At 47.8% G+C, this 20,158-nt stretch overlaps 1 protein-coding gene and 1 long non-coding RNA gene across 2 annotated transcripts in view; one reads left to right on the forward strand and one right to left on the reverse strand.

Moving 5' to 3' along the window:
• The window catches only part of DEPTOR (DEP domain containing MTOR interacting protein), a 119,635-nt gene that overhangs the window by 83,003 nt on the left and 16,474 nt on the right, over window positions 1-20,158 (forward strand). Inside the window, exon 8 of the mRNA XM_028533961.2 lies at window positions 1,735-1,839. Within this exon, the coding sequence (XP_028389762.1) occupies window positions 1,735-1,839 (105 nt within the window). The remainder of the gene's footprint in view (window positions 1-1,734; window positions 1,840-20,158) is intronic.
• LOC118501778 lies at window positions 1,753-19,084 on the reverse strand. The gene is made up of 4 exons (XR_004904432.1): window positions 19,074-19,084; window positions 15,559-15,562; window positions 3,142-3,148; window positions 1,753-1,842 (listed from the first exon to the last, which is right to left on the reverse strand). It is a non-coding gene; the product is annotated as an uncharacterized LOC118501778 (long non-coding RNA).

Below are 20,158 nucleotides of genomic sequence, written 5' to 3' on the forward strand. Positions count from 1 at the left end.
GCTGCTCGTCTTCCTGGGCCATGTGCATGTGCCCTCGTGTCCGTGGGTATTCACAGATGGACTTGAAGAGCCGCTTAGTTTTCCTTTTGTTCTGGCATAATTATACCAGTGGACTTTCTTGACCCTTGGGCACTAGAATGCTTTAGGGTTTGACATGTGTTATTAATACAGCACTTTAAACTCCTTTTGATGTGTCCTTAAAAACAATTTCTATTGTGTATGTACTATAATACAATTACAGCTTTTAGGGCAAATGGTAGTACAAATACTGTCAACAATTCCTTTTGTGTTACAGTTAAGTCTACAAATTATTAAGACGTGTGGAGAGCCTTTAGGCAGAGAAAGAAAACTGTGGGATAAATTGTTCTACCTTAAGGAATGGTGCTTTTGACAATGTTAGCATGCCTTGAGTTATACAAGCAAGCACCTGATGGGGAGGGGAGCGGGGCACACCACACACCTGCGAGCGAGCACCTCCTGACCACCCGCCCCTTCTCGGAGGTCCTTCAGCCCCCCCCCCACCCACCTACCAGCCCCACTGGGTTTCTTCAAGGAGAACCCAAGTGCTCTGCTTGACAGCGCCTCACCCACTCTCCTTCCCCTGGCCTCTTTCTTCAGCCTCTTCAGGTCTTCATCGACCTCCTGTTTTGAACACTCCTCCTCTTCTAACTCTCATTTTATTGACTCGGGGAGGGGGATCTTTGCACACTCATTCACACTGCAAACATTTGTCAAGGACTGCTTCCCACTGTGAGCACTGAGGAGCTAAAACAGGACGGTGCCAGTCACTGCCAGTCCGCGTGAAAACACACTGCTAACCCATCTGCCTTGGGGAAAAGGCAAACTGTGCATTTGGAGGTGAAATTCGGTATAATGCACTAGCAGCAGCAAACCCTAAAGCCAATCAAGTGCCTGAAAGTCTTTTTTGAGAATGTCCACAAAATTTGCATTGGTTTCCCTGCCTTTCCTGACTCTTCAGCATTCAAGCTTTGTATTTTTGGTTTCCAATGTCAGTGCCAGTATTGCTGGGAATTGATTGTGAGTGTGTTTCATCTGTATTTCAAAGACAGGTCTGGCAGCTGCCCTGAGCCGTCACCGCCGTTTCTGAGAATGATTCGATAGAAGAGGCACCCCTAGGTGCAGACAAGTCTCGGACCAGCCTCTACTTATACATTGTGAACTTTGCATAGTTTTTAACTTTTTTGTTGGTAGAGAAAACTGTGTTTCAAGAAAGTCACGACTTCGTATTTTTCACCATTAGTAATTTAAAGTGTTACTTTAGACTTCAGTGAAGTAGCAGGGTCATGAAGCATGTATCACTTGGATTTAGGGGGAAAGAGTGAACTCAACAGAAATAGGGTCTGGAGAGAAGGTTCACACGTGTGTGTAAGACCTTCCGCACTGAGCATTCAGCTCCGATGTGAAGTTGCAGAGCAGTCGCAGGGGCCCTCTGCCAGCTCTTTATTGAGCAGTGCCCTCACGGAAGGAGCTTCTTTCTGCCGAACACGTGTTTCTTGACCACATTTCCCGCAGAGATATGCCTGTGTTTACGGTGGAAGCAAAGTGATCCTTCTGCTCCCCTGACAGCACAGAGACGAAGAGATGTGTCAGGGCGTGCACTTAATCCCGGGCTGGCGTGCTCGAGTGTGCGCGCGCTCTCTCTCTCTCTCTCTGAAGGACAGGCAAGCTGCCAGGGCCTGTCTGCGAATGGCTAATTGTGGTTTTCCTCTCCAGATCGTGGGTGACGCTGTCGGCTGGGGCTTCGTGGTGCGAGGAAGCAAGCCGTGCCACATCCAGGCCGTGGACCCCAGTGGCCCCGCAGCCGCGGCAGGAATGAAGGTACTACCGACAGAGCAGTGCCTGAAAACCGCTCGATTTATTTTATCATTGGTGCCATCGGTCCTTTCTCACCCTAAGTGTTCGGTCCCATTTTGTCAAGTTTCCTTTTCCCTTTCTGAATGGGGCTGAGATGGAGCCAAGAGTGGGTGATGTAGCAATGAGGGTGAAAAGTTTTCCTGTCCCTCCACCGAGCCTTCTTGGTCTCCAAACCTCCCTTGGTTTCTCACGTTCCTTCCCTTAACCAACACTGAGCATGAAAAAAGTTTCTTTTGGCTTAAATCTTACATAATAACTGTACTGCTTCTGTTCCATACGAAGCATATCCCTGAGGGGTTGGTGCAGCCGGGAGGGCGCGCCCAACCACAGAAGCAGTGAAAAGCAGGAGGAAAAGGACACACAAATGGTGGCATGTGGAAGAACTCGAGATTCACATTGTGGTTCCGCTGGTCACTAGCTCATTGACTTTGAATGAGTTCCTGAGGTCTCGGAGCCGTTTCCTCCTCTTTGGAATGATCACCACATTCTTCTGCAGCTTTAGGAATTAAATGTGTAGAAACACTTGATGAAGTACAAAGCACAACACAAACATCAAAAAAATCTAATGAATTGTGTGGGATTGTAAAAATAAAGTTCATGTATTTTTAATACTAAAATAGTGCATGCATCATCGAGAGAATTTGGAAAAGACAGACAAGCAGAAAAGGAAAAGAGAATTGCCTATAATCTCTCCTAACTCAGAGATAAGCACTGTTGACACTTAAGCAGCTTTATTGAAGTGTAATTGACATACAATAAAGTGTAGCATGGTTAGCATTTTCATTTGCATGCTTCCAGACTTCTTATATGAATGTATGCATGTGTGTGTGTGTGTATCTATACAAACATGCAATATACATCTGTATACACACATACAAATTATTTTTATTTATACCAAAATGTGATATAAGAGGGTGTTGACTGCATTGGTTTTCTGGTCCCAAAACACTTTATCTAGCATAGTGTTTTTTTCTTCTTTCTGTCATCTGTAAAACATTCCACAGAGGTCATTTATCATGATTATCTGGGACCACAGAGGGTTGCAGAAGGCTCGAAGGCTACAGATCCTTCCCATGTGCATTTCTTCACTACTTTTATCCTCCGCCGTCAGCCCTTTTCCTAGAGCAGTCAACCAGGAGAGCGCCAGGCGTGACCTGGGTCTGCACAGCTCTGATTTCCAGCACTTTCCCCCTGGCGTTGCTTTATTTGCTGGAACAGAAGGGTGGGAACAGAAGCTGCCTCACAGGAGTGCAGAGCACAGGTTACTGCCAGTCTGGGGGTCAGCACTGGTGGGATTTGAGGGTGACTCTGCACCCCCACCCCGAGTCAACACCTCGTTCGTACATGGAGGCACAGTTTCCTGTGCTCTGTCTGCGTAAGTTCCGGAAGCCTTGTTGGCTCAGGTGGTCTGTGTCAGAGGCTCCTCCTGGGCTCTGCAGTGGGCTCCGCTCCAAAGGAACCCGGAGCAGGAAAGTTGGCCAGGAGCATCCAGGGCGAGTGTTTGTATCTGCGCCGAGGCTGATTTGTTCATTTTCTAATGGAACTCTTGGCTGTGGGAAGAGTTTTATGCTTTATTTCCATGGTAAGGCACCTAGGATAAATGGTTTTTGGCTGAGTGCATTAGTCCTGAGCGTGCACTCGCTTGCCGTGGGGCCCTGGTTTAAGCTGGTTTCCTTCGGGGGGAAGCAAGGAACTGATATTGCAGCTACAGACCTTGTTTTGCTTGGTCAATGTGTTACATTGATTTGAGTGCATCCTTATTGACTTAATGAGTTAATTAGCTTATTAACTAAATCAATAAGTTAATCCTTATTGATTAACACGTATACCTGATGTAGGCATTGTCAACTGATTAATCAGATAACTCCTTAATGTAGTATGCCCTAATGGGTAGGCAACCTGGCATCATTTTTTCCAACTGCATAACCTCATATTTCATGTGGTTTGTATCCTGAGTTTCCCAGGGTGCACACAGTAGTTTTCATGCATCCTAGAGCAGTGTGGAATTCACGGGAGCCGCATTCCCAAAACTGCGCTGCGCAGCTCTCTGGTCCCACAGAATAGCCTGTCCTGAGGTTCCGTGATCAAAACAGTGCTAAGCTCCTGGACACTTTATTCTTGTCTTGGACATTCAGAGAGCACGTTAGCATATTGTGAAGTGTGTTACATCCAGCAGCGAAAAAAACTGTATTGCATATCACAACATTTTATCATTTAATAGAAAACACATCAGTGGCATCTTAAGATTGTTAAGACATGGCACCGTGTATCACTGTTCTAAGGATCCGCTTTCGGTCAAGCCCTGTACTGGAATGAATGGGTAGATAGAGATGTAGGCATGATTTTGAATTGTACTGTTGGTGAAGTGAAAATGACAGGGAATATCCTGCCCTTCCATGGATTTTATTCAAGTCCATGGACTGTGTGTATTCATTCAAGTCTCCCAGTGCATTCTTTTCTTATAGAAAACACTGAATACATTATTTCCAGTTTTGCCATATGTGCCGGCGGTAGAGTAACTCCGTTCACCTGAAGAGCCGTGTGTATAACCCAGTGCTAGCGGTGGCTTCCACTGACCCCTCACTCCCGCACGGCCCTGTGTGGAACACCGCAGGGTGGCAAGTGTGGTTGTGGTGGGTGGGGACGGGGGTGCCGACCCTGAGGAGCGTGGCCTGGCCTGGCAGTGATTGAGCCGCTCGGTCTGGCTGGTAGCAATTGTCCAAGATTCTGGCCAGAGGCTTCCCCTTGGCACCTCTGACTGGCGAGGACAGTGCCAGGTGCCCCGCTTTGCCTTTGTTGTTCTCTCTGTTGCAGGCTGCCGCCAGGCCATGGCCCCCCTGTCTCCTGCTCTCCAGCAGCAGGTCCTGCAGGTGGGCCTTGGGGGCCTCTGCCTTCAGCGGGATTCTTATCCTCTCACTGTGGCTGCGTCACTTCGCCGCTTTCTCATGTCTGCCGTCTCTCTCTCTTTATTCCACCTATTTGTGGGCGTGGGGATGTTTTAAGATGTGGGCCGCCAGTATGTGGAAAGCACAGGCCTCAGACTGAGGAGACGGGGTGCCATTTTCCCCCTATGAACACTTCTAGACCTTTCCATGCCCCAAGTGCCTGCTGGAAATGGGACCCTTAGTCAGTGATGAGGGGAGACCCTCAGGTGCCTGTTGAAATTTACGTCTGTTAGAAAGTCTAGAAGAACTCTACAGAAAATGGGTCTTTAAGGAGAGTGATAAGGTATATCACAATTCTTTTCTGGATTGGACTAGAGAAGTCCGTGACCTTTGTGCCTAGACCACTTGACGCCCATGCACCCAGCACAATTCATGCCTGTGGCCTCTACACAACTGACCTTGGCTTGCGGGGGCCGGGCGGGCAGCTGACCTGCAGGACAGGCTTGCTGAGATGCGGGTAAGTGTGTAGAGCAGGGAGCGTTGCAACCTGACATCAGCTGTCAGTGGAATTGAGTTTCGGTATTTTGATCAAATACTAGACTTTTGCACTGTGTCAAGCTTGTTTGAAAATTGTGCCTTTACTCCACCGTTTTTCCTCTTTCCTTCGATGAGCTTTTCCTCTTCATCAGTAGTAGCATATTTATTCCAAGAGACCGAAAAGGAAGCCAATGGCACAAGAGGCTCCAAACTATAACCTGATCTTTACCGTGATCTGAATCGAGACCCACATAAAAGAGAGAGCAACTCGTTACAGCTTTTTTAAACAAGTTACTGTATCGTTTCATAATACTGTCCTCCCCTCCCATGCTCATAAAATAACGGCTATGCTGCCATTGAAATTCTCACGTGAGCCAGCATCTTCGGATTTGGGGCCATTCTTATTTTGAAGGTTCTTTTACTTTAAAAAATGATGAACTACATAAACCTCCAGTATAGAGACATTTCACTGGCATTACAACTAGAATGGAGAATGCAATAGGGGAATCACCAAAAGTTGAGTCAACCCCTGCAGTGTGTTTTTATCTAGAAGAGGGTGGTTTTCTCTGGCAACTCTCCCCCCCTCCCCCATCCTTCAGGAATTGCATACCAGTAGCTTCTGGTCCAGGGAGGAGAGAAGAGGAGGAACTAGAATTTATTGAGTGCCTTCTGCTTGCCTGACCCTGTGCCATGCCAGGCCCTTTACCTACGTGAATTCATTTAACGTCAGCATCTACACACTGAAGCCTTGGAGGAAGAAACCTGATCCAGGAGGTGGAACTTTATTTCTTACCTCTTTTTTCCACTTTGAAAGGGATAAGATTTCTTCCGAAGATATTCCACAGGCTACCGTTTAATGACTGCCATTTAAACATGGCTTCATATCACAATCTTCAACAACATCTTCTAGTCTTTCTTTTTAAAAAAATCACATCCATTTTCAAACCATTTCTGGACCACATTACTGTAACTTTATTTTACATGATCTTCTAGCAGCTTTTCTTCAGTTTAATGGAGGCAGGTTTGTTTTTTTTTTAATTTCACAAACAGATCATAATCTTGCCTGTGTCTGCCCCTCAAGCAAATCTAATTGAGTGGCTCTGGCACTTAAAATCCTCTAATAGCTCCTCGTTAGGATAAGTTCCAGACTTTCTGTGGTGGGCAGAGTCGGGATCTGGGTGCTGCCGGCCATTCCCTTATCTGCTGCCCTGTTTTGCTCACAGCACCGTTGGCCTTGCTGCCTGAGGCCGGACCACTGGTCCTATTGTTGTGGCTCAAGTGTCAGATTACATGTCAATTTGCGGGGGGAGGGGGGGTCCTTCCTTAAATACCCTTTGATATTCTCCCTGTCTTCCTTCAGTAGCTCTTTATCATAATCCCATTTGATTTGTTTAAAACATACTGTTTATCAGAATCTGATAATCGTACTTAGATGTTAAGTACCTACCCATCTCCAGTAGCTCCGTTAATGGAGAGACAGTGTCTGCCTAGAAGACTGTATTCCCTGAAGTAGCAGGATTCCTGGCATTTGGTAAGTGCTAGAAGCAAATCTGGTGAGTGAGCCAATGAGTGGGCGTTTCCACAGAAAGGCTAAGGACATTCACTCCGTGCACCTCTGCGTGGTGTCCCGACATATTGCACACACATCACCTCTGATTCTCCTTACAGCTCTTGACGGTGGGGGTGGTGGGTAGTGTCCTTACTTTGTAAAGGAGGAAACCCAAACCCAGCTTGCAAATGTCAGCCCTAGATTCAAATCTGGTCTCTATCCCAAAGCCCCGACGAGGCTTCCTGTTGCATTATTTCCAAACAAAACACCAAAAACAAAAAAGAAACCCACGAGGCAGAGGTCAGTAGATGATACATTCCAACCAAACCTTCAACGCCTTGGACACAGTTCAGGGAATGACCTTCCACGTCTCTCAAGGGAGGATTTGTGTTCAGTTCAGAAGGGATTGTTCCGTGGTCACATGGCCACCTGCGCTGGCTCGAAGAAGGTCAAATAAATAATTTTCGCTCTTGGCCCCAGCCCCGTACTTAGGTCAGGACTAGAATTCACAGGTCATCCAAGTGAAAGATGCAACATAATTCAGTTTTGTTAGTTTAGTCAAACGCTTGTCAGAGCAAACCACTTGGCCTTCAGAATGGGAAGGAATTTGAGTCTCACCAATAAGGAATGAAAGATAATCCTTGATTTTTTTTTCTGGAAAGTTTATTTTTTTTCCTGGTGGGAATAATTAAATCCTGTGAGAAACAGTATTCAAGCGTTCACGCAACCCCCTGCCAACCCTCAGAGGGATTTCAAAGCTCCTGGCCCCTTTCCTTGCTTCCTGCCTCGATGAATTGATGGATGTGGACTTCTGGGGCCTCTTTGCTCTCTTTGTTTCTTTGCACATTTATACAAAAACAGAAATACCTGAGTCAGAGTAAGAAATTAGTGGTCATTGTGTTCCTTTCCTCTCCTTCAAAATTTTTATTCCTCACGGAGAGGAAAAATGTCAAAATCCTGCTTTTGGTCTTTTACCCCCCATGATGACAAACCTGTGTATTTTCTGGACTTTCCTTCCTGAGCCCAGAGAGCCCACACTGGGTGAGCCATCTGAAATTTCTCATTAACGTAGCCAAGGCAGCTTAGGCACTGAAACGGCAAGTTGTGGGCTGATGATCAACACAAGATGCATTCCAAGATGCATTTCATTTCTTGATGAAAACCAAGATGCATTCCGTGATTTTTTGAATGTAGCTCCTCTCCAGGTGAGTTCAGGAGAGTCATGTGTGGGGACAGAGGGGCTGCCGTCTGCGGTGCGGTATGTCTCACTCTAGCGGGGGCGGCATCGTCTCTCAGTCAGCTGAACGGTGGGTGCTCCTTTGCTCACTGTGGGGGCACGGCTGGGAGTGGGGAGAGGGCCGCCCTGCCCGTGGGGGCTCTGCCAGCACAAGAGGCCACTCTCGGGGCCTCTGCTCAGGCCCCCTTTCTGCTCTGCGCCCTTCCTTGGTCATCCTCCAGGCCCGACTCCCACAGCCCTCGGGAAGACGGGGCCCTCTGCACAGTGCTCACTCCGTCAGTATTCACGGACCGCCCACCACTGACTAGACACTTGGTTAGGCCTTCGTGGGGCTCACAGTCTAGCGAGGGAAAGGGACACTCATCAAATAATTTCGCTCCTAAGCATAGAATTATAAACTGAGGTAAGAGCTTCTCATTTGTGTAGGGCTGTGGGAGGGAGGATGGGGAGCAGTCTCCCGAGGAAAGGATGCTCAAGCTGAGATCTAGAGAATGAACAGAAATCAGCTAAGCCTGCCCTCCACGTATCTGTGCACCATGTGTGTGTACTGGTGTGCTGTGTGCACATGTGCATGCACATGATTGAAGTGTGTTTGCATGTGTGCCGGGATGCACACACACGGAGGATTTAGTACACGTAGAAGAAACCCAGAAGGGGCCGTGATTCCCGAGAAGAAAAGAACGAAAGCTGAGACTAGATTGCAGGATGAGGAGAATTTTGGAAGGAGAGGGGCGGTGAGTTGGGGCAGGGTCTCTCAGCCTGTTTTTTATGGCCTTCTCCTGAAGGAGCCTTCTTAGGGCATTTCTTTTCTTGCTCATTCTTCCCCATGAGATTTGGATACTACAGGCATACTATATATGCCTGTGCATATACTCTGTGTGTGTGTGTGTGTGTATGTTTGTGTGTGTGCACATACACACACTTAAAAGTCCTTTTTTCCCCTTTGGGGGCTAAGTCACCCCCAGTGAGAATGAATGAGTCAGGGGAGGAAAGGTCAGGAGCTTTGTAAAACTGTGTGTTAAGCTGAGTCGTAATTTCCGTGTGACAAAACGCACAGCTTTTGAGTGTGTAGCTGTGCAAGTTCCGTCGAACGTGTGCACCTGCGCACCTAACTACCTACCAGACGGACCGGAGCCCGTTTCCCGCGCTGCAGAGACTTCCCTCCGGCCGCCTGCCAGCCAGTCCCCTCCCCCTGGACACAAGCACTGTTGCCATTTCTGTTACCAGAAATTCGTCCGGGATTTGGGAGTCAGACAGAATCCTGGCGGCACTCCTCAGGCCTCTTTGATGTTTGGCCCTGAGCTCCAGCCTTTCTAGTCTAAACTGCCTTTGCCTTGTGCCCGAGAATTCTGCCCACTCCTCCCATTTGCCCCGTGTTGCCGCTCCCCAGCCTGTCTCGACAGCCACTGCCGCTCTCCGCTGGGAACTGAGGCTGCCAGGTCCTTGCCGACTGACCGCCTGCATCTGGCAACCCTGTTCCCAGAATGCCCTCTGCCCCACTTTCAGAAAGCCCCAGGAGCACGTCTGACTTCGTGCCAGCCTTTCTCCTGCCCTTTGGTGTACCCGTCACGTTTTCTCTCTCTTGTGGCCAATCCTGTGCCCACCAAGGACCCCTAGTTAGTTCCCAGTGTGTGCCTGGCGCTGGGTCCTATGATGAAGGCCAAGGGCATGGTGTCAGACACAGATGTTTGAGTCCCAACTGCACCCCTTCTGGAGGGGCCAGGATAACTACTTAACTCTGCTCTGAGCCTCAAATTCTTCACCTCCCAAGTGGCGCTTCTAATAATCCTAACAGGTCACAAGGCCTCTAGGAGCTAGGTGTGCAAGACAGTAGCTGCTTTTCAAAAGAGAGTGCCTGGGTGGTCCCATCAGGGAAATCAAAATGCAAAACCTTTAGGTGGACATCTGAGCAAAGGCTACCTCTGTTCTCGAGAAACTCCAGTTGGTAAAATCATGGGTCACAGTGACTGACAGTGGGTCAGAAGGGTGAGTCCCTAAGGACACTGCGCTTCTCCATAGGCAGCTCCTCCCAATAGGAATCATCCCCTTGGCGCTTACGGGGCGGGAAATACAAGCATGTAACGCACCGCGGGACCTTGGCTGGTATCTACTTGTGCTTGAGTCCAGTCGTGAGAGAGAAACCACACAGTAATGTAACAGGGAAAGTAGAATGCAAAGAATTCATAACTGTAATGTGAGGTTGGCTATTGAAAAGAGAGCCCTAAAGAATGTAGCAAAAACCAATACAGGGAGCAGCCACTACACTTAGCTGAGGTGGAACTCCCTCTCCCCCCACCTCCCACCGCCAACAGGTAAAAAAAATAGTCACACTAAACACTCCATAAACGGTTGTAGGTCTCAATTATTATACTGATTGTTACAGTCATTGTGTTGTTCTGCATCTTCTGGCTGATTCTTGCTTACGTCAGCTTGAATTTACAAACACTGTAACACAAAGTTATTAAACAGTAGCCAAAATGGGATATTGTGGGGTTCTCTGTAATCATGTGCTTTTGCAATGATTGCAGTGTGCTGTTGCAAGTCTGTCACTTTCTTAGAAATCCCAAACCTCCGTTTTTCACCTTAAAATGGCAGTGAGAATGGCCACGTGACGTAACTGAGGATAAATAAGAAAACGTGTACGAAGCGTCGAGCCCTGCCTGTCACGTGGTGGACACTCGGTGAGCGTCATCTAACATAGTTCATCCGGTGTCAGGTGCATTGATCATAAGATGCGACTCAGTTGCAGAGCTGTTCAGAGGTGCATCTCAGCACCAGCCGTGGCTGGCGTTACCTGAAGTCCCAGCCCCGCGGGCTGCTACCCTTGTATCAGGGGGCTTCTTCTTGCTTATTCACAACTGTAGAAAAAGTCATCTTTTACGAAGCAAAGACATGGCTAACTCTAGGAACATCTTGGTGTAATCCTGAGCTGCTCCTAAACTGATCTGCTCAGGGCTCTACTTTCGGCTTTCTCTGTGCTGGATCCCTGGCGGTGCCTCCAGGTGTAAGAAGGTCGGGGAATGCCTTCCCCCCCGCCCCCGCCCCCGCCCCCACCGCCCCCATCACCACCACCAGACTGAACCTGAACCTGGGAGATAAACTCTCCCAACCAAGGCTGAGCATCTGTTTGCAAAGCTGTACTCGTCGATTTATTCGTGACCAAACCAAGTGTGTTGGAAAGTAAGATAAATATAATAATGCCTTTACTGTCGCTGCTGGTGTGTGACTTGCCAAGGATCCCTCCGTTTGGAGCCTTGTATCAGCCCTAACTAGGCACATTATGAGTGACATAAAATCCTTCAAAACAAGGGTTAAGACGAGTGTTTCCTTGTCATGTAAGAGCTGGAAGGAAGTCAGTCCACAGCTCGGATATGTTTCTGTGGTCTCTAGTCACCTGTTTTGAAGTTTCACTTGGCTCAGCTGCCATTGCCAAGGTCACTTCATGGTCTAGGATGGCTGCTGGAACTCTAGCCTTTAGATTTGCATTCCAGCCACTCACAAAGGTAGGAAGGGAGGAGAAGGGCCCTATTGTCCCTTTAAAGATACTTCCTGGAAATATTTCATTGACCAGAACGTGACCACACATGGCCACGTTCAGCTGCAAGGGAATCTGGGAAACATTGAGTTTCTTTGGGGTGAGTATTATGGGTTGAATTGTGTTCCCACAAAAAAAGATATACTGAAATATTTCCCTGGCCAGTGTGTCTTAGTTGGCTGGAGTGTTATCCCGTGCACCAAAAGATCGCAGGTTCAGTTCCTGGTGAGGGCACATACCTAAGTTGCGGGTTTGGGCCCTGGTTGGGGTACATATGGGAGGTAACTGATCAGTGTTTCTTTCTCACATTGATATTTATCTCCCTCTTTCTCCTTCCCTTCCTCTCCCTCTAAAATCAGTAAATGTATCCTTGGATGAGGATCCAAAAAAAAAAATGTATCAAAGTTCTAATCTAAGTACCTGAGAATGTGATCTTACTTGGAAATGGGGTCTTGACAGAGGTAATTAAGTGAACATGACATCTTTAGGTTGGGCCCTAATCCAATATGACTGGTGTACCTGAACAGGAGGGGGCGTGGAACTTGGGAATAGAGACAGATGCAGCATAAAGGGAGACAGTGTGAGGACACACGTGGAGAAGGTGGCCATGTGGCTGGAGGGATGCCTGTACAGGCCAAAGGAAGCCAAGGGTTGTCAGTAAACGCAAGAAGCTGGCAGGCGAAAGAAAGGATTCCCCCCTGGAGCGATCAGAGAGAACATAGCCCTGCTGGCACCTGATGCCATACTTCTGGCCTCCGGAACTCTGGGGCGATAATGCATTTCTGTTGTTTGAGGGCACCCAGTCTTTGGTATTTGTTATGGTAGCCCTAGAAACTAATGCCATGGCCACATATCCAGAAAAAAAAAGAAGGAGGTTCTACTAATAAACAGGGAGGGGACAGTGGACCCTGGGTACAACTTCTGTCACTAACCAGAAAAAAATGGTTCAGCAAATGTTTATTGAGTGTCTATTGCATTCAGTGTCTCATGGGGACCCAGTGGGGAGCTCAGCCAGTGAGGTCCCTGCCCCCACGGAGCTTCAGGTACCAGTGATCCACGCCAGCGTTTCACTCTCAACTGTGATCTGTGTGTTTGGCAGGAACACGACCGGGGGCAAGACCCAGAGCCTCAGATGGACACTTTTGTGTGTTTGCACAGTGCGTGTATTTTCACAGTTCCAAACTTCTCTAAAGTCACGGGCCAAGTCTATGATTTTGCTTTTCAGCTGCAGTTTCATAGTTCTGCCCACCACTTCTTTCCTGCCAGATGAAATCAAATATTGTTGATATTACCGTTGCAACTGTGGCTCTCAGAGGGACCGCAGTCGGGGAAAAGTGACTTGACAGAGACAACAGGGGACAACATTCACGGCGCAGGGTCAGCTCCCTGGAGCAGGAACTAGGGACGTTGAGTTGATTGAATGCTTTGTTTTTGCACATTCCTGTTCCTGCCCCCCCACCCCCTCCTTCCCACCCCCACCCCCCCTGTCTCTTCCATCTCAGTAAGTAATCATTACCATCCTCCCAGTTGTCTGGGCCAGAAGTCATGCTTCCTTTTCTCTTCTCCCTCCAATTCAGGATATTTCCAAAGTGTGTATCTCCAGTGTATCTGTCTTTCTTCATCTCCCCAAACCCAAACCCCTGTCATCTCACCAGGACTACAGGGGTTCTGGCCGGTCCCCTCACATCTATTCTTGCAGCCGCATAACCCGCTCCCCACCCTGCAGCCACAGGAAGTCAGGTTCTGCCGCTCTCCTCTTTGAGACCCTTCACTGGTGCCACGCATCCTTTCAGGAGAAACTCTAAAAGCCCTACCGTGCCCTACACAGCCCCACGTGATCTGACTCTGCCAGGCCTTCAGGTCTTACCTCCTCCCCTCACCTCCTTGCTCACCTCCGTTATCACCTTTCCGTTTCTCAAACCAGTGACTGTCTCCCCTCCGTAGGACTTTGGAACGTGTGTCGTTCCTTCCTCCTAGGATTCTCTTGCCCTGGCTTCTCACAGCATGGCTCCTTATCTTGTACACCTCGCCTTACGTGTCGCCTCCTTTTTGTGTTGGATGGAAATTCTTCAGAGCATTTCCGTTCACGTCTCGTTGGCCGGAGTTGTGTTGTGCAGTCACTTCGCAGGGGGCTGGAAATTATTTCGTTTTGCACCTTTGACAGGGCGAGAGAAAGGGAGGCTGGGATGCGGCAAGGTGAACCAGGCCTGCAGTACCTGCGTCAGCCCTCATTTCTCTCATACCTCCCTGTTTTCTTTTTCACATATACGTATTTATTTTCTTTTCATCTCTCTAAGACCTGCACTGTATGAGTACAGAGGCACTCATTCTGTTTTATTGCATGCTCAATGGATGTTTGTTGAATCAATAAATTAATTTCTGTGGCTAGGGACAGTGGATACTGTGGTTCAGGCACTGTTTTTGCTTTACTAGAGTTAGAAGACTTATTAGAGTAGCAGGGAGCTAGTGAATTTCATTCTAGCACCTTCCAAATTACATGACACTTAAACGTGCTCAAAAATTTTTTTTTAGAGTTCAGTGAATTGATTCTATGTATTCTTATTCAAGTCTTCCTATTTCTAAGATAGTAAATGATTCCTGGAAGTTATTACCAAAGCCCCATCACTATATTCTATGACAGATGGGCACATGTAGAAGGTACTGCAGCCTATCAGCAACAAGGTGGTTTACATGAAAATCCCTAGCATTTTGCCCTGGCTGGCATAGCTCAGTGGATTGAGCATGGGCTGTGAACCAAAGCATCGCAGGTTCGATTCCCAGTCAGGGCACATGCCTGGGTTGCAGGCCACAGCCCCCAGCAACTGCACATTGATGTTTCTCTCTCTCTTCTTCCCTTCCCTCTCTAAAAAATAAATAAATAAATAAAATCTTTAAAAAAGAAGAAAAGAAAATCCCTAGCATTTTGTCTGGTCCAAAGTTAGTACTTGTTTTTATTTTTTAAAAGAATTTGAGCATGTCCGTGGATGTGCACACCATATATTTCAGTCAAATACAGAGACAGACGGCACTGAACCTACTTGCATAAAAAGGTAGTTTTCCATTTAACCTTTTTGGGCACCTGTGCCATCCTTTCAGAAGATTTCGTGCAGAACTAGAGAAAACAGTTCTAAGATAAATGTACGCAATGCTTGCTGAGTGACAGTGTATGCTGGGCACCATGCTAGGTGCGTTACTTCTGTTTTATTTACGATGACAAACCTGGGACATAGGTATTTTCTCCACTTTTACAGATGGAAAAAAATTAGCTTTGGTGGGGGGGGCGTGGTTAAGAATTTTGCTGAAGGTTAAGACTTATATATGAATTCAGATATTCCTGGATCTAGATCACATGCTTTAGAGCCACCCTTGCATACGTGTGGAACTGAATACATCAAGAGAAGATATAGACAAAATGTGTTCTTAATGCCGTAGGGTGTGGATGGTCCTGTACGCAGAAGCACAGCATTGCATTTGGCACCCGTCTGCATTGGCTTACACTGTACTGCTGTGTCCTCCAAGAATGTGGTACTGATGGCATTCTGATGCAACAATAAATTCAAATCCACCAAGTGTTTAAACGTGAAAAGATTGAGCTTTGGAAACTGGAAAGAGTATGTCTCTGTCTCTGAGCATTCTGTATTCCAAGGGCCTGAGCAGCCCCAATCTGTTGGTCTTTGGGGTGTAATGTGAGACTCCACACTTGAGGTGTGCTCCTGGTGAGTATTTTGTCAGCAGGAAGCCCCAAAGCATGAGCCCTCGATTGTCATGACACCCAGTGGAGATGCTGAGGCTGTGACTATGGATAGCCTCAGGCGAAGTCTGTGCTGAGCATCGTCAGACACCTGTTCCACGCGGGGCTTTTGTTTCTGCTTTTTGCTTATTCTGTGTTTTGTCTGACATTGGCTCAGGTTCTTACTCTGGCTGGATCTCATCTATAGACTTGTCTCTCTTTGTATCAGGACTTTATTTCCTGTCCCATCTGTCTTTCACCCCCAGGCACAAACACACTCCTCTCACTGGTGCTGCTGTGGAACCAGCGTGCAGGGTCTGTAGGTCTGCAGATTGACAGGGACCCAAAGATGCTCTGACCCCCACAGGACCTCTCGGGGTCTTCTGATATCACCTTCAAACTACTTTGACTTCTGGGAGGTGAAGGAAGCCATGGACACTGTTTAATGGTTGTTGGTTACCTTTTTTTCTTGGCTCTCACCTGGGATTTTGCACTGGGTAGATTTATAGATGAAATATGTTTGAAATTGACCCATATATCAATGTCTGTTGAATCATCAACACCAAAGGTAGTGCAACTCACACTCCTGATAATCCAAAACTCTGAGCCAGAAAGTTTCTAGTGGTTCTTAATGTGACTTGGGGGCTGTATGCTTCTTTAAGAATCCAGTGACAGCCATGGGCCCACTGGCCAGGATTTTAGGGATGTGTGTGTATGTGATAAGAACCTTCCAATAAAACTGAAAGAAAAGAAAAAAGAAGTTCCCAGTCTGACCTCTTTGTGTTACACAGAAAGAAAGTGAGGCCCACAGAAGTGAGGGGATCCACCTCCAGGCGTGCATGAGATCTCCAGGACTCGGATCTGATCCCCTGACCTTGCTGTTAAGGGAGACGTGTGCGTTGTAATAGGGCAGCTTCCGTGCTCGGCCTGTCGGACACCCACTTCTATTATTTCCATCCCTCCTCTGTTCTACCAGTACCTTCGTCGTCATTTCAGCAACAGGCGCTCTTTGAGTTCATATCGTGGTCAGCTGCTTTTGACAATAACAATAACAATAACAGTGCCCTGCTTTTGTAAGACATGTGTCAGAGCATGTTACCTCTATGATTGAAATCTCACAACTTCCTGAAATAGAGGTAAGTGCTATTAATTCCATTTTTACATGCTAGGAAAAACCCAAGACCCACATTGGTTGTTCAGGCCAAGAGTGAATTCCAGTTCTTCCTGTGTGCTTTGAGGCACAGGGCTTACATCTAACCCTTTGTGTAAAACAAGCATGAGCAAGAACACAAAGGCCCTTGAGTGTTCCTAAGCCTCCACTGTACCTCAGAATCTCTTGGGGTGGTTCTTCAAAAATACCCAAGGAACGGCGGGCTCACTGGTCTGCAGTGAGGCCCAGGCGTCAGCACTTTTCAGAAACTGCCCGGTGGCTTTGATGTGCAGTGGCCAACGACCATCCCAGGCCTCCCAACAGGTGGATACGATGCTGCACGATGAATCCCTGCCTGTGGGACGAGGGGCTGCGTGCATCTTCGTGCCTCAAGTTCAAATGCAAGGCAGTGTTCCACGGTGTGAGTTTGAAATACATCGCGAGGACACGGGTGGTAGTTTGGGCACTTCCTCGAAGCGTATTATCAGTGACCAGCACGCCGGAAAGCATGTTCATTCCAGTTGATGTCAGAACGGACACGGAGCAAAACAACCGAACCTCAGTCTTCGAGCCCGCGTTGCTCACACGCTCATCTTTGGATCCCTACAGCTGTGTCGTGTGCTCTCCAAACCCTGCCTCGCCCCAGCCTGGAAACAACCCCGGTGTCCTTCAGTGGATGAAAAGTTAAACCTATGGTGGTACATCCACACCGTGAGCTCCTTAAAAGGAATGAACAGTGAATGTTCATTCACTGCTGAATGAACATGCAGCAGTGTGAATGAATCTCCAGAAAATTATGTTGAATTTAAAAAAGTCAACCTGAAAAGCTTATGTACTGTAAGATTCCATTTACATAGCATTCTTAAAATGTCACAGTTAGAGAAGTAGAGTACAGGTGAGCGGTTGCTGGGGTGGTTCAGGACCGGAGGGGGACAGGAAGTGGGGACAGCCATGAAGGGCAACGTGAAGGATCCTTGGCATGCTGCCAGTGTTCGCTAGTTTGGCCATGTCCATGTCGTCCTGGTTATGACATTGAACTGCACTGTAGCCAGATGTTTTCACTGTGGGACAGCTGAGTAAAGGATACATAGGGTCTCTCTGTATAACTTTTTTTTTTCCCTTTGCATTGCTTCCTACAACCGCATGTGAATTTATTATCTCAAAATATAACATTTAACTTAAAAAAAGAAAAATGGAAAGGAACCCGGCTTCCCCCAAGCGGCAGCATAAACAGAGCTCTGCTGCCCGCCTCGGACCCAGGGATGGAATCTCAGGATGGGGTGGCAGCCCCCCTCGACGGCGAGGCTGCTGGCGAGCAGCTGTGGCATGTCCCCTGGGACGGCCCCACGGTGCCGCAGGGATTCCTAAAAGAAAGATAACATATTGCATTCTGTCACAAGGAAAGCTTAAGGGATGGAGTCAATTTCCTGTTAATTCAGATATCCTTTGTGTCTTTCGTTTTGAAAGATGGCTGAAAATGCTTACTTTTTTCCTCCCTCTTCATCCCTCGTCCCGGAGCCCCTCGATTTGGCAGAAGTCGTGCTGACTGATGGGAAGTTCACAGAGCAGACGTTTAAATGGGACGTGGCCCATGTCAACGGGGCAAACTTCTGCTGGGGTGGGGACAGCCAGCGATCCGCACAAGGAGAACCCACGGAGCCCCTCCGCACCTCAGAGAAGACAGCTGCCTTTGTCGGGGCCGCGTGTGACCAGCTGTGTTAGCACAGGGACCGCAGTGCCCTAACCGAACTGTGTCCCGGGCGAGTGGCTGCCTGCACATACCCACAGCTGGGGTTGGCGAGATCAGGTTCCATGTCACAGAGCCGGAGTCGTCGGGGAGCAGGCGCACAGCATGTCTCTGAAGGCATGACCGTCACCTGCCTTCACCAGGTCCGAGGAGGTGATGGCCCACAGAGTCCCTTGTCTGCAAACGCTGGGATCCAGCGCTGCAGGCCCGCGTGTGAGACATGACTTACATGCCTCGGATTCTGGAGATCCTGAAGTTATTCTCTCAGGAGCTTCTGACCTTGTGGAAATAGGATGTATATGGAGAGAAATACCTGGAAAAAATGCACAGTTGTCTATAATTAGGTGTTTCATTGTGTAGTAGCAATTCCCTGCCCACTGCCCACCCCTTCAACATCCCCTCTGCGTCTGTCACTCCCGAAGGGGACTCTCCCCCAAACTCTCTCAGAGCTCCAGGCCTGCATCCCAGCTCATCCTGGACACTGGCCCGCATGGGTCATCAGGATGCTGCTGTCTCCAAGTCCCTCCTCGTCTTTGCCTTAAAGCATGTCCAGGGAGTCTGGGACACACAGTTCTAGCTTGATCACCACAAAGCTCCTCCTTCCTATTTCTATTCATGTTCTTCCTAATATTGGACCCACAAAATGTCCTCAGTGGAAGCGTGAGGAAGGGGGGAATATGAGACCCACCCAGGAAGGGAGAGTAGAGGATGGCCTGACAAAGGGGTGGGGGGCTCTCCTTGAGTATTGTACCTTGTCCATGCTCCTGCATGTGGAAGTATATGATATTACCTAGAATCTTCCACCACTGTCTCTCTGTAAGCAGAAACTGTCTCTGTCCTGTGCCTTCTGTCTTGCTCCTTGGGGCAGAGGCATAAAATGGATGAGGTGTTCAAGACAGAAGTTCTGGCCTTTTCTCTCCAAACTTCTAAAAGGAACTGGTTGCCATGAACTGTAGTTGTGCACACAACACGGCCAGTTCAGCTACTTTATAAAAGACAGAAGAAATATGATCAGGCTAAGTATGGCCATCTGGAAAGCGTTCCTGGATGCATCTTTTTTTCTTTTCTTTCTTTTTTTTTTTTTTTTTTTTTAACTTAATAGGAACTTATTTTCTTACAGTTCTGGAGACAAGAAGTCTGAGATCAAGGTGTTGGCATGGGTGGGTTTTGGGAGGCCTCTCTCCTTGGCTTTGTAGAACCACCTCTCCCTGTCTCCCTGTGGCCCTCCCTTTGTCCCTGCCTTCAGATTTCCACTTCTCTTTGTTTCTGTTTTATTGGATTCGGTGCGGTGATGTTGGTTAATAAAATCATACATGTTTCTATAATACATACTTCATCGTGGAGGCATTTTTTTAATGCCCAGAACGGAAGTCGATTTTCCAGGGTTGGCTTACAAATTAATCACTTTCTTGCATAAAGACTTTGTAAGGGCGTTTGGTCCTGGCTAAGAATCCAGTGGTTTGGCCTCAGAAGTAAACATTCACAGGCTTGGGAGCTGGCCTAGAGGGTAGGCTGTTGAATGTAACTTAATGTCTACAGGCATCATGGAGAGAAGGAACCAATTTTTGCTACGCATCATGCTGGGTACAGTGCTAGTTGCTTAATATGTGCCACCTCCTCTAATCTTTGTCACAATCTTATGAGCTGGGTATTAGCTGTATTTTACAGTTCGGGTTGAAAGAGTTTGAGTCATAGCCTCTGGCCGTGCTTAGTTGCAGAATCAGGAGCCAAACTAGCCCGGGCCTGTCTGGACCCAGAGACCTTGGTCTCGCCATCATATCATGGTGCCCCTCAAATATGTTGGCATTATTTTATTTTTCTGGTCCTCAGTTTCTCTCCGTCTGGCTACTCTTGGCAAAATATGTTCCCAGCTCTGCCAGAGGTTAGGTGTTTCTCTAGGAATAGAGATGTTG

Source organism: Phyllostomus discolor, chromosome 7 (genome assembly GCF_004126475.2).
Source record: "Phyllostomus discolor isolate MPI-MPIP mPhyDis1 chromosome 7, mPhyDis1.pri.v3, whole genome shotgun sequence".
NCBI lineage: Eukaryota > Metazoa > Chordata > Mammalia > Chiroptera > Phyllostomidae > Phyllostomus > Phyllostomus discolor.